Source organism: Bombina bombina, chromosome 1 (assembly GCF_027579735.1).
Source record: "Bombina bombina isolate aBomBom1 chromosome 1, aBomBom1.pri, whole genome shotgun sequence".
Taxonomy (NCBI): Eukaryota; Metazoa; Chordata; class Amphibia; order Anura; family Bombinatoridae; genus Bombina; species Bombina bombina.
In genome coordinates, this window is record NC_069499.1 from 196,246,205 (window position 1) to 196,261,783 (window position 15,579).

At 39.6% G+C, this 15,579-nt stretch overlaps 1 protein-coding gene across 6 annotated transcripts in view; it reads right to left on the bottom strand.

Annotated features, from left to right (window-relative positions):
• RPAP1 (RNA polymerase II associated protein 1) overlaps nt 1-15,579 on the bottom strand; it is a 227,147-nt gene that overhangs the window by 115,854 nt on the left and 95,714 nt on the right. For all 6 annotated transcript variants that reach the window (XM_053697817.1, XM_053697819.1, XM_053697814.1 and 3 more), the window contains exon 9: nt 10,171-10,269. In XM_053697817.1, the coding sequence (XP_053553792.1) occupies nt 10,171-10,269 (99 nt within the window). The remainder of the gene's footprint in view (nt 1-10,170; nt 10,270-15,579) is intronic.

Genomic DNA, 15,579 nt, shown 5'->3' on the forward strand with positions numbered 1-15,579 from the left:
TCCGTCAGAAATATTTTCATTTCTACCGAGTCTATCAGAGTTCCTAGGAAGGAAATTCTTGTGAGGGGGAGAGAGAACTCTTTTTTTTATGTTCACCTTCCACCCAACATGATGTCCGTGTGAGACTTGGCTAGTTGGAAAGTTGATGCTTGAATTAAGATGTCGTCTAGATAAGGCGCCACTGCTATGCCCAGCGGTCTTAGAACCGCAAGAAGGGACCCTAGCACTTTTGTGAAAATTCTGGGAGCCGTGGCCAACCCGAAGGGAAGGGCCACGAACTGGTAATGTCTGTCCAGAAAGGCGAACCTGAGAAATTGGTGATGATCTCTGTGAATAGGGATGTGCAGATACGCATCCTTTAAGGCCACGGTGGTCATATATTGACCCTCCTGGATCAGTGGCAGCATAGTCGAATAGTCTCCATCTTGAAAGACGGGACACTGAGGAATTTGTTTAGGATCTTGAGATCCAAGATTGGTCTGAAAGTTCCTTCTTTTTTGGGAACCACAAACAGGTTGGAGTAAAACCCTTGCCCTGTTCCGCTCTTGGAACTGGGTGAATCACTCCAATGGTATGCAGGTCTTCTACACAGCGTAAGAACGCCTCTCTTTATGTCTGGTTTGCAGACAATCGAGAAATGTGAATTCTCCCCTTTGGGGGGGGGGAATCTTTGAAGTCCAGAACGTATCCCTGGGAAACAATTTCTAAATCCCAGGAATCCTGAACATCTCTTGCCCAAGCCTGAGCGAAGAGAGAGAGTCTGCCCCCTACTAGATCCGGTCCTGAATCGGGGGCTACCCCTTCATGCTGTCTTGGAGGCAGCTGCAGGCTTCTTGGCCTGTTTACCCTTGTTCCAAGCCTGGTTAGGTCTCCAGACTGACTTGGATTGAGCAAAATTCCCTTCTTGCTTTGCAGCAGGGGAAGCTGAAGCGGGACCACTCTTGAAGTTTCGAAAGGAACGAAAATTATTTTGTTTGGTCCTTATCTTATTTGTTTTATCCTGAGGGAGACTATGGCCTTTCCCTCCAGTGATGTCTGAAATAATTTCCTTCAGTTCAGGCCCGAATAGGGTCTTTCCTTTGAAAGGGATGGTCAAAAGCTTTGATTTTGATGACATCAGGTGACCAGGACTTAAGCCATAACGCTCTACGCGCTAAAATGGCAAAACCTGAATTTTTTGCTGCTAATTTAGCCAGTTGGAAAAGCGGCATCTGTAATGAAAGAATTAACCAGCTTAAGAGCCTGAATTCTATCCAGAATATCATCTAATGGGGTCTCCCCCTGAAGAGCCTCTTCCAGAGCCTTGAACCAAAAAGCAGTTGCAGCAGTTACAGGAACAATGCATGCAATAGGTTGGAGAAGAAAACCTCAATGAACAAAAATTTTCTTTAGGAGACCCTCTAATTTTTTTATCCATAGGATGTTTGAAAGCACAACTGTCTTCAATAGGTATAGTTGTACGCTTAGCTAGTGTAGAAATAGCTCCCTCCACCTTAGGGACCGTCTGCCACGAGTCCCGCATGGTGTCAGATATGGGAAACATTTTCTTAAAAGTAGGAGGGGGAGCGAACGGAATACCTGGTCTATCCCACTCCTTAGAAACAATGTCCGCAATCCTCTTAGGGACCGGAAAAACATCAGTGTAAACAGGAACCTCTAAGTATTTGTTCATTTTACACAATTTCTCTGGAACCACAATAGGGTCTGTCTGAGGGAGCGTCTTTCCTGAATCAGAAATCTCTCCCTCAGACAGCAAATCCCGCACCCCTAATTCAGAACATTGTGAGGGTATATCGGATACGGCTACTAAAGCGTCAGAAAGCTCAGCATTTGTTCTTAACCCAGAGCTATCACGCTTCCCTTGTAACCCAGGCAATTTAGATAAAACCTCTGTGAGGGTAGAATTCATAACTGCTGTCATGTCTTTTAAGGTAAATGAAGTAGACACACTAGAGGTACTTGGCGTCACTTGTGCGGGCGTTACTGGTTGTGACACTTGGGAAGAACTAGATGGCATAACCTCATTTCTTTCTGTCCGAGAATCCTCTAGCGCTACATTTTTAAGTGCTACAATATGCTCTTTAAAATTTATAATAGCAGGGAATGAAGGACAAGCACCACTGCAGAGTTAAAACATCGATTTATGGGGAACTTCCGGGCGGCGGCCATGACAGGTCGCTTAATTGTTAGCTGCTACAAGCTTCTTAACTAATCCTCTAAAAATCACCCTTTTACCATCGTCATCGCCTAGCCAAACTTGCCATACGAGACGCAGGTGAAGAAGCCCAACAACCAGCACTGTCTATTACTTTGATCAGGTTCAGCTGCAATTAACCGGAGACTTTTTGAGGCTCTGGCCTCCCACATAACCCCCCGGCAGAGAGCCCTGGGCCTCTGTCGTTAGAAGGAACCTGGAGAGTTCCGATTCTACCTATTCTCAGTGGGGATTTAAATACCAAATTCACCCGATGGAGTCCAAGGATATTCTCCTACTTGATCAGATCGCCAAAGTCTTGGATGAACATTTTACACGGCTTGGGAGAGTCATAGATCTGGCCTGGGGAAATGGCGCTGACGTAATTCAACAGCGTAATATGGCCCTAGAAAGCGCAGTGGTGTCTGACCGGGAGCCCCTCATGGACAGTAAACTTTCAATAATGAAGCTGACCGCAACACCTCTATCTGATAGATATCTCTTGCAGAAAGAGTTAGCTCAGGCTGGCTCCGAGTACCTAGAAAATATTATCGCGGCAAATCTCAACACACCAGCTCAGCACGCTATCATACCAGCTCCAGGCTGCATGTTGCCTTCGCATAGACCTAACAAGCAGAACCAAGAAGTCCAGCACAGCATCGCATTGTTTGACACTCAGGCCTCTCAGATCACCAAGCCGTTATCAAGGAGAGAGGGTCACATGCTTTTTGTGACCTATAACGCACCTACAACCTTGCTTCACTGTGGAAATAGCATGCTAGGAGTCCCTGGCTCACGATCGCTAGCTATGAGGAGACGCATCCAGACATACAGTCAAGCTTACCCTAGTCTCTGCTACAGTCTTCTATGCCCTAAGTTGCACACAGGTATGCTAAGGTCCGGAGTGGGTTAGATCGCAACATGCATTCGGATTAAGGAGGTGAACAGTGAACTCCTCGCAACTCCTACTTATTTGACCGATTTAAGTTACACAGACTTCTATCTGTGTGATACCGTGTTTTATGTTGGCTTTATTCATAGTTATACAAGTGGCCTGTTTATATAAAAGTTAAATGTTTAATTCCTTATTACATACATGTTACCAAGGCACAGTACTATTAAATTAGCAGTAGCAATCCTGCCTTAAAAAAGGGTCTGAATCCAGCAATCCGAGTTTATGAGCAGTACATCTTTTATACATGTCTGGACACCTCATGATATTAAGACTTTAAATTCCACAACTGAGAACTTTTTTCAAAGGAAAAAAATGGATCGCACTTAGTATTTGTCCTGAGACAGGAGTTTAGCAGCGACACTGTTATTGTTTTGATAAGCACCATTCTCACAGTATCTGTCCTTTTTTTTTTTTTTTTCTTGCTCTCACTAGCAGCTAAAATGAAGAAAAAAGAAAAGAAAGAGCAAATTACAGATCTTTTTCATAAAAGCAGCTAATTGGGGACTGTATTTACTCCTGGTATATGCCTAGTATAAGAATTAAATGTCACCCTTTTATGGACACATACAGGGCAATCATATTTGTTTTCACTCAATTTGAAATGATAATTTCATCCCAATGTCTCCTTAGTGAAGCTCACTGGGATCTATATCCACGTATGGTAAATGTATAATATAAGCTTTAAAATGTTGACTTATGGTATCTCTGTACAGGGCAAGCATATTTGTTCTTATTCATTTAGAAATAACGATTTTACCTCAGAAATTATTTAATTTCTACCAGCTCTTCTTACGGGGCCTCATTCACTGTTTCCCACTATGGCGCTTTGTGGTCTTGCTGTATGCGGCCGATATGGCGAGACTATAGGCACATGGAGGAATACGAAAGTGTCTTTATATATGCACCCAAGAATGTGATAGCTGCCCTACTAATAATCTTAATAGACACTTCACTCCCCTTCTAGAACAGACAGTGAAGTCTATGCTTAGGGCCTCCCTATCTCATTTTAGTTGAATATGCTCCTTTTGTAGTTATAGCCCTTACCATACAACACATATACCATAGCAGGTATGCTGACCCTCATGAGATTAATCTATGCTTTTTGCTGAATGCTTACACACATTTGTTGGTTTATATAGTAATGGCAGAACCAGACTACTACCCATAGCCAAATATAAGGATATGCTTCCAATAGTTGGATCCATTCGGTGTAATAACATGATTTAATGGATAATTTTCTTCTCCCCCTCCATTTTAACTCTAACTATGCAACTAACCAATAAAATAAAATCTGAGGTCCCATTTATGAGATCCATAAGTGGTCTCTTCTATACCAGACAGCCCTGTTTAAATGTTATTATCCTATAAGATGTGGGGTCCAAGAGAGGCCTCCTAAATGAAATTGTGGGCTTAGTTTTTCGTATTGGCATGTTTTTTTTTTTTTCCTTTTTCTTAAAGTGTTCTCACTTGTACAGCAAACTTTTCACTTACCCATTTTCTGCCATATAATTAGAAGATATTGCTCCCTGCATATACACTTTTAATATGCAACCTGGGTTCTCCATCTTTGTTACAAAAGTTATTGTTTGTTACATAAGCTTTATTGAACATGTGAATCATAGGATGTACCTTGATACAAGCATTCCTGGAGTGCAATTGTATAACGCAGTAAAACCTATTTTGTATGCCAAAAAATGTACCTCAATAAAAAAAAAACAAAAAAAACATTGATTTATTCCATATGTTTAAAAATGTATATAGGACAGCAGTATCATAGTAAAAAATGGGTTAGAAAGAGCAGAGCAAATTAGGGATAACGCATTTCAGCATAAAGCCATAGTCATAGGCTATGACTACGGCTTTATGCTGAAACGCGTAAGCCCTAATTTGCTCTGCTCTTTCTAACCCATTTTTTACTATGATACTGCTGTCCTATATACATTTTTAAACATATTGAAAAATCAATGTTTTAACTTAGCAGTGGTGCTTGTCCTTCATTCCCTGCTATTAATACTTGCCGTTTTTCTGCACCACGCTGGTTTACTGTGCCGACAAAGCCGCCCACGGATTGGATGGAGAGCACACACCCCCAGTACTGACGTCACGCACCAGTCACAGAGTCTTGCGAGAGAGATCCGACGGAGGAAACTTTTCCAGGTGAGTGGAAGGAATAGGAGGGGGACCGGGTTCCAGTGAAACCCCGCACACCGATATCCTGAAGGAGGAATTAAAAGCCGAAGAAGGATCTATACTTTGTGAAAAGGTATGTGAGGTGGGCCCGCCGTGGCATCAAGTTTCTGATCAAGGTGACTCGAATTGAAAGTCTTGGGCTATTGAGCCATACAGTTGAAAAATGATATGCCTTATTGCATGAACAGCTACGCTTGACAAATTTGAGCCTTAATTGTACCTCACAGAAGCCATCACCCAATACATATATACCGTACAGATACACAGATGGGATTTATATGAACAGAGTGAAGTGCTCTTTGAAGATTTTCATTTATCCAATCTTTTATTGTGGACAGAGACACCAGTAACAAATAAGCTACATAGTATACCCCCAAGTTTAACACTTTGCTAACTTTAAAATTTATAGACATATCAGTACAAGTGGGACACATTCTAAGAGGGAGTTCCACAATGGCTTCTAAACATATTGAACAAGGAGTTTCCTTGATGTCAGACATGTTTAACAGGCTAGTAATGAGACAGGCAAGCTTGGAAAACACTTTATTCAATGTAAAAACAACAATTTCATAAAACGGTACTGTGCCTTTAAGAGAAAAAAAAAAGATTTACACGTTCTGCAAAACTGCTTAAAAATGCAGCAAACTTTTCAAATTTTTTACAGTATATGTTGTAAGCCTTAGTAAGGTTGCCCCACTAGTAAAAGAAGAAATTAACCCCTTAATAACGAAACCGGATTGACAAGTGTCAAAAACCGGAAAATACACAGTCAGCACCTTGCCACAGCTCTGCATTGGCTCCTACCTGCCCTTAGGGGTTGAATCTGAGGGAACAAGGTTTGGCCACAAAATCGAGTCAGGACCCTCCTGCGTTGCAGCTTGCTGTCCAGTAATGAAAAACAACTGCGCATCTAAGGCCCCACCCACCTCTTACTCGATGTCTGTGGGGCCTTAAAGTAACACCTCATGTGTTTCAAACAGCCATGTGGGTTGTAAAACCTCAAAATAAGCCAAATAAACTCTAAATAAAAGTCCCAAAAACGTTTTACCATATTTCTCAATAAAAACATTTGCTCTATTATATAAGTGTCAACCAGAAAGTAACTTAGCCCTTATGCAAGCTTGTAATACTACAATAAATCTCTGATTACAGCTTCCCCTTCCCCTCATGGGGATACGGTCAGCCTTTTCTTGAAATATCACAGTTTTTCTAGAAAAAAATGACTGAACATACCTCAGTGCAGCATAGCATGCAAACCGTTCCTCAACTGAAGTTTCCTGTACTCCTCAGCCTCTGTGGGAACAGCAGTGGATTTTAGTTACAAATGCTAAGATCATCATCCTCCAGGCAGAAATCTTCATCTCCTTTCTGCTTGAGAGTAAATAGTAAACACCGGTACCATTTAAAATAACAAACTCTTGCTTGAAGAAAATAAAAACTAACATTTTTGTCACCACAATCACTTTACCCTTCCTATTGCTTAGAGCCAGCAAAGAGAATGACTGGGGGGTGGAGTTAGGGGAGGAGCTATATAGACAGCTCTGCTGTGGGTGCTCTCTTTGCCACTTCCTGTTGGGAAGGAGAATATCCCACAAGTATTGGATGAATCCGTGGACTCGATACATCTTGCAAAATAAATTGGGTGGGTTCATGGACCATCACCACCAAGAATGAAAGGAATTTATTTAGTAATAATAAATTATGGTTTTCATTCTAAGGTGAAAATGGGTGGGAAAATAAAGGGATGGCAGGCACCTATTTACCAGGAACTACAGCCTGAAGGATCTTCCTTCCCAGAATTGCCTCCAAGGTAAATACATCAAATTTATATTATTATTTTTTTATTTATTTTTTAAACAAGCTAAAGAAACAGAAGTGGTATTTCAACCTTTTTGTTTACCTGAGAACAGGATAAATTACCTAGAGGACTGACAGAAATCCTTAGTAGTCTGTCCTAACCACATCCAGATTATGCAGTAATTCCTCCTTGAATGAATTTGGATAGGGACATAAGGAAGGCACAATGATTTCCAGATTAATGATCTCTGGAGAAACCCCCTGAGGTAGAAACCAGACAAATTTTGCAAGACAGCCTTGTCCTAATGAAAAACCAAATATTGTGGCTCACGATCAAGAGCTGACAATTTAAATACTCTTTTAGTTGAGGAAAAATCTGAATGAACACCTGAATATCAGGAAGAAATGCAAATTTCCTATGCATTAAAACTGAAATAAGCTGAAATGTGACCCTTGAGATAGCTGACTTATAATAAGCTCTATCTAATCCATCCTGAGAGAATTGTAAAATTTGAGGATTCCACAGAATGCCATGTATATCACCGATCTGCACAAAAGTTACACTTTCTACACATTGTTGTAAATGTTCCTAGAGACAAGCATACGTCCCTGAATCAAAGTCTCTATTACTGAGACGGAAAAAAACTCCTTGACAAAGAACTAAGTGTTCAATCTTCAAGCAGAAATATTCAGAGACTGAATAAATAACACAGAAAATTGTACCTGCTTGATTTGAGCTATAACTCTCGGCAAAATTACCATTGGAGGAAAAAAGATAAACTAGCTAATAGGAATAAGGAAATGCCATAGCATCTATCAACTCCTCTGGAAGATCCCTTGACCTTGAACCATATCTGGAGTGTGTGGTTCAGACGGAACGCCATTAAAGGAACATTGTACACTAGATTTTTTTTGCATAAATGTTTTGTAGATGATCCATTTATATAGCCCGTCTGGGAGTGTTTTTGTAACAATATATAGTTTTGTTTATTTTTTGAGACTCCTAACCAAACTTCAAAGTGTCAGATGTCTACGCTCGTTTACAGACTATTCCTGGCTCCTGTTTGTCTAATCTGCCTTTTCATATGCAGGGATTGGGGGAGGGGGAGTGTCTGCTCTTCCTGGTTCAGATTAATAAAATAAGGTAACCTGTGCTATTCCCCTCACTCTCTGCCTAGTACCAAATGGATCCTCGCTCCAAAAGAACCTAAGCTCAAGATTAGATTAAATACAAAAGTACTTGTGCTAAAAGAAGCTGGAGCAGAAACACTAACATATAATAGTGAAAACTCAAATAAAATAATGAAATAAATAAATAAGATCTAAAAAAACAAATATATAATTTAATATACTATATCAATACGTGATATCACAGCAAAAATGCTAATTCCTGATATCCCCTAAGAAAAGTTCTCTCCAATTCATAGATCAGTTTGTTATGTGTCTTTATGAAGGGAACTCAGTTGGATCCCCACAATGCGATATCCCCTTACGTAAAAACTCCCAAAGCTTCAGGTGCTGGTGCTCTGTCTTGAAACTCCTTAGAGTGAACACCCTTCTGGCTGTGTGTAGCCCAGGCTGCTCTCACTCCAGATGGATCCGAAAGTCCTGCCATCTGGCGTTACAGTGTTTCTGCTCCAGCACCAGTACTTACATATTTTGTATTTAGTCTGCTCTTCCTGGTTTCCAAACCACTTTCATTGGGCGTCCCAGTCTAACCTCATCAACAGTGCTAAACTTGGAGCTTCTAAGTAAGTTTTTAAAAGGTTTTATACTGGATTTTTAGATCAGTATATGTGGCTATTCTTCTTTATAGTTGTGTTTATTACATGCAGTTATATGAAAATTAGTGTATACTGTCCCTTTTAAGTCTATCTCTGGAAGACCCCAGCGATGCACCAACTGGTCAAAAATCTTCTGATTGAGGGACCGTACCCTGGTATGCAAAAATCTGACGACTCAGTCCACACCACAATTATTGACCACAAGAATGAGAATTGCTGAAATGGAACAGTAATGGGCTTCTGCCCAATTCAGAATGCATGAAACCTCTTTCATTGCTAGAAAACTGTGGGTACCACCCTGATGAATAATGTAAGCTACTGCTGTTATGCTGTTTGAATTAAAGTGAATGAAAGGAATCGATTGGAGAAGAGGTCAAGTCTGAAGCACCCTGACAATCACAGCGAGTTCCAAGACATGTATTGGTAGTCTCCCTTCCTGAGAAGACCAAACTTCCCAGAGATCTTTGGGGGCTCCAGAGCCCTCCCAAACCCAACAAACCGACATCTGTGGTAATTACCTCCCATGATGGAGACAGAAAAAACAAAACAAAAAAGAAACACATTCATTGAGACACCGGAATGGAGGATGTCTACCAAGAAAGAAACTGACTGACTAACCCTATCCTTGCCCTCTCCTTGACGAGGCAAAGAACTACTGGGAAGGAATGGAATGTAGGAGGGATACTTAAAGCTTTGTTGTAGGGTATCTTTGTCTCCTCCTGGTGGCCAGGAGATTAATTCCAACAAGTAAGGATTTTTATGGACTAACACCACCGTAGAAATAAATTTAAGCTAATTGCTTAAAATAAAGTTTCTTCCTCAATAAAGGGGCACCCAATGAACGGATTAACCCACTGCATGCTTCCCTTTTATTGAATTGTCAGGGTTCCCCAAACTAGAATAATATAAAGAAGGAAAATATTGTTTAAAAATATCAAAATAGAGGACCATAATGAGCAATTTAAAATGAAAGCAGGCCCACTACCATAATATTTTTATGGCCATCCAGATGATTTGGTTTCCCCTGCTTAGGGTGTACTGTTTCTTTAAATCTACTTCTGCTGTAACTTAGAACCTACTCACATTTAAGATAACCCTGCATAACCTAGCTTCAGAAAATAATAACATATAATAACATAATCTTTTGTTATTGCATTTTTCCGTTAAAGATGTAAAGACTCTGAAAGTGAGTCACTCCATGTAGGTGAAATTTTTTGAAGTGATAAGAAGTGATCTTCCAGCACACTTACCTCCGATTCTTCTCCATGATGATGCAGCCCTAGATGGGTGGGCAGTTCAGTATTTGGTGGAATCAGTTCACCCTTTAAGTCAAACCGTGCCTGCATTCCCTATATGCACATAAGAAATAAATACGGCTTACACTGATGATAATGAAAGTAGGTACCAAGGTTTATTTTATAATGTATACATTTACCATAATCTTTTCCAAAGCAGTAAAAAACTATTCTAAAATAAACACTGTTCAGCCAGAAATGTGCGAGTAGTTTGTGAACAAGAAGACAAAAGCTTTACATTAAATTCTCTGAATGTATTAAAGTTTAGTTGCTATTAAGAAAAAGCAGATTTAATCTTAGGATTTATTATTTACTTGTACTTCTGACAAAATAGCAGGGTATTTGTGTTGTTACTTTTTTGAGAAGGTTGTAACCCTCTTCCAACCTATTACAGTTCACACAAACACAAGTACCTACAGGGACAGTGAAAGCAGGATGAAAAATATTGACACGTAAACGCCTAGTGATATGGAAGACTTGGTAAGGACAAAAGATGCCTAGTTCTCTGGAAGAAAAGTTGGCAATACAGACTGTAGAGATGCTAAAAATAATAATCAAATTAAAATTGAGCAAAGCTAAGTTGCTGCCTTTAAAAGCAGCTCAACTAAAGTTTCTAAACATTAAGCCCACAAGAATACCTAATAATGAACAAGGAAATTTAAAACCTAAACTTATCTGGCAAGCGTTTAACAGAGTAATCCCAGCCGGCAAAAAGAAAAAAAAAAAAGATTTAAAAGTCTTCTGACCAGTATCAATATTTACTACTTCCCAGTTCTCTTTAGTCCAGATGATGTTTAAAGGGTCTGTAAATTCAGACGTTGTAAAAGCTAACGCTAACCTCCTCTATATCCTTACATTAGAACAGCATTGTTCTTTTTGGAAAAAAAATAATTCTATTGCAGCCTAACCGTTACTCGACGTCCATTCTCCAACCCCTCCACGGCATTTAAAATGTGGACGGTATAGACTGACTTTTTACTTCCCACATGCAAATGATGTGATGCCCATTTTTCCTCCCACTGAAGCTCGCTCACGCTTGGAAGCATCCATCGCTTGCCGTGAACTTATGATTTTGGGCATGCGCATAACAAGGAATAGAGGTACATAGCAGGTACATAGCGCGACAGATATAACCACTATAGGTTAATTGCCAATTCTTGAAATATATGAAAAAAAGCGGCGGTCATGGAGGCGGACAGTGAATACACAAGGGTTAAAAGTTTAACGATAAAATATATAGGATAAAAACACTTTGATGAATGAAACTTATGTTAAATACATGTTGCACATGACGGTTTGACGGTTCAATTTCAGAGTATACTGTCCCTTTAAGAGAGTTATCCAAATCAAGTCTGAAGAATAGACATGTGCATTAGGCTTCAGACCTGTCCAAAAATTTGTCCGCATAAGGACTAGACGAATGGACCGGGGATCAAAATGGCTGAGTAACAAAAAATGTCATGTTTGTTAGTTGCATTCATTCTTTTTTCATTCAGCACCATAAAAAAGGACAGAAAACAGGAAAGGGTGAAGGAGCTGAGATTGTTGACTAAATAGCTAACTCATGTGTACAACTTCCCCTGTCAAATCCTGACAGAGCATTAATAAATGATTGATGTGAGGGCCAGCAAGTTAGTCACCAAATGCTAAACAGGTGTTTCCAATCCACTTTTGAAACTAGTATAAATGGAAGTCTAAGTGAACATCAGGCATCTTTAAAGGGACACTGAACCCACATTTTTTCTCTTTCATGATTCAGATAGAGCATGCAATTTTTTGCAACTTTCTAATTTATTCCTATTATCAAAATATTTTCGTTCTCTTGGTATCTTTATTGAAAAAGCAGGAATGTAAGCTTACAAACTGGCCCATTTTTGGTTCAGCACCCTGGATAGCGCTTGCTGGTCGGTGGCAGCATTTAGTAGCGCGGTATTTTGCGTTATTGCTATAGCGAAAACTTAGCTAAAATTAATATTTTCATGCTGGTCAGGTTCCACTATTATTATAAGTTGTAAGAAAACTTTTTTTGCGCTAGATGTAACCCGACTAATGCAAAAACTTAGAATATCACGTGCTCGCTCCCGTATTCCCCATAGAACTCAATTAACTCATGCATACACCATAACAAATTATCATTAGCGCTAAACCTACATGAAAATATGCATATTTCATATTTCAATGTTCCTTATTTTTGTTCTATTTATTCATGAATAAATATTTCTACATATATTTACACCCATATTTATACAGTATATATATATATATATATATATATATACATATATATATATATATATATATATATATATATATATATATATATATATATACAGGGAGTGCAGAATTATTAGGCAAGTTGTATTTTTGAGGATTAATTTTATTATTGCACAACAACCATGTTCTCAATGAACCCAAAAAACTCATTAATATCAAAGCTGAATATTTTTGGAAGTAGTTTTTAGTTTGTTTTTAGTTTTAGCAATTTTAGGGGGATATCTGTGTGTGCAGGTGACTATTACTGTGCATAATTATTAGGCAACTTAACAAAAAACAAATATATACCCATTTCAATTATTTATTTTTACCAGTGAAACCAATACAACATCTCAACATTCACAAATATACATTTCTGACATTCAAAAACAAAACAAAAACAAATCAGTGACCAATATAGCCACCTTTCTTTGCAAGGACACTCAAAAGCCTGCCATCCATGGATTCTGTCAGTGTTTTGATCTGTTCACCATCAACATTGCATGCAGCAGCAACCACAGCCTCCCAGACACTGTTCAGAGAGGTGTACTGTTTTCCCTCCTTGTAAATCTCACATTTGATGATGGACCACAGGTTCTCAATGGGGTTCAGATCAGGTGAACAAGGAGGCCATGTCATTAGATTTTCTTCTTTTATACCCTTTCTTGCCAGCCACGCTGTGGAGTACTTGGATGCGTGTGATGGAGCATTGTCCTGCATGAAAATCATGTTTTTCTTGAAGGATGTAGACTTCTTCCTGTACCACTGCTTGAAGAAGGTGTCTTCCAGAAACTGGCAGTAGGACTGGGAGTTGAGCTTGACTCCATCCTCAACTCGAAAAGGCCCCACAAGCTCATCTTTGATGATACCAGCCCAAACCAGTACTCCACCTCCACCTTGCTGGCGTCTGAGTCGGACTGGAGCTCTCTGCCCTTTACCAATCCAGCCACGGGCCCATCCATCTGGCCCATCAAGACTCACTCTCATTTCATCAGTCCATAAAACCTTAGAAAAATCAGTCTTGAGATATTTCTTGGCCCAGTCTTGACGTTTCAGCTTGTGTGTCTTGTTCAGTGGAGGTCGTCTTTCAGCCTTTCTTACCTTGGCCATGTCTCTGAGTATTGCACACCTTGTGCTTTTGGGCACTCCAGTGATGTTGCAGCTCTGAAATATGGCCAAACTGGTGGCAAGTGGCATCTTGGCAGCTGCACGCTTGACTTTTCTCAGTTCATGGGCAGTTATTTTGCGCCTTGGTTTTTCCACACGCTTCTTGCAACCCTGTTGACTATTTTGAATGAAACGCTTGATTGTTCGATGATCACGCTTCAGAAGCTTTGCAATTTTAAGAGTGCTGCATCCCTCTGCAAGATATCTCACTATTTTTTACTTTTCTGAGCCTGTCAAGTCCTTCTTTTGACCCATTTTGCCAAAGGAAAGGAAGTTGCCTAATAATTATGCACACCTGATATAGGGTGTTGATGTCATTAGACCACACCCCTTCTCATTACAGAGATGCACATCACCTAATATGCTTAATTGGTAGTAGGCTTTCGAGCCTATACAGCTTGGAGTAAGACAACATGCATAAAGAGGATGATGTGGTCAAAATACTCATTTGCCTAATAATTCTGCACTCCCTGTGTATATATATATAGATAGATAGATAGATAGATAGATAGATAGATAGATAGATAGATATAGATATATATATATAATATATATGTATATAGATATAACCAGCTAGCCTGAGTAAGTACACTGACTAGTGAACTGTAGTCTACCTATCTTAGTATTAGATGAGGCTACAGGTGCAAGGGGGTTTATAATTGAAAATGTAATTAGAAAAAGAAAAACGCAGTAAACCCTGTCCAGCACAGCACATAAAATCTCAATCAAATATAAATTCCCTGGGGCTGTGGACCACTCAAAGCCACACACATAACATAGTTGTCAAGGTGCAACAAAGTAATTTATTCACTAAATGTAAAGCAAGAAATGCAATATATGAAACAAAACAAAAAATGATACAATTCATCTACTGTATATATCACAAGTTCATTCATTACCCCATACACACACACAAGAGCTCTTATTCATTAGCCAAAAAGTAGCAGTGCGTCCACTGATTAAGGTTAATACATCATATGCTTCTGATGCAGTATGTAAGCTGTAAAGTTAGTAGCGTAATAGCTTAGTTAGTGTTCAAGCTGCATATTAAGAAGACCAATAGAGCCAATGTCCTCCTGTGTTGCGTGTTATAATGGATCTGAAGTCAGAGCAGTTCACAGTGGTATAGAGCGTATAGAGTTAGTAAAAAGTACACTGTCGGGGCCTTTCAGTGTCAAAGTCCTTTTGAATAATCCCCACCACTCGCTCTAGTATGGAGCGAGCTGAACCAATGCCAAAGGGGTCGAGTGAGTCACTCTGCAAGGATAAACACTGGTCTGGTTACTCTCAGCTCTTACGTTGTGTCACAGGAAGCGTTAACATCCAATGCTATGCATATTACCTGTGTCCAGAAGCAGTCCTGAAATTGTTTTCACCCCCGTGTAAACTTACTCAACCAGAAGTATAACCACTGCTCTCAATCCAGTAAACGATCCATTAACGAGGTATTGCCATTAGAACGCTGTAATCCAAACACAGTGTGGAAATCGGCGGCACGGCGAATCAACCGTTGTGCTACACGTGTTTCACCCCACGTCACTGAGGGCTTTCTCAAGCTGAATTGATATCCGGTATGACGATTCAGCTCCTTTTAAGTGCTGACAGCAGGTGAAATAGAAAACTGTATATAACATTGCACATTCACATCAAATACTTACTATAGCATAAATAACATAAATACCAATAAGAAAGATATAATAATCGTTGCAGCTCTTGACAATCGTGTTAGGCACGCAATACAATTAAATCTGTGTATATACACAAAAATTGGTATGTACCCAACAAAACAGGGTATTGGTAGAAAAATATAAGTAAATCTACACAAATACACAGTAAGCGCTAGATTTCAAGTATAAGCTGTATAGACATAAGGGTGTATACACCTACAGAGACCTGAGTTATTTAGGTATTATTGAAGGGGTATTTATAAACTCCTAAAGATAC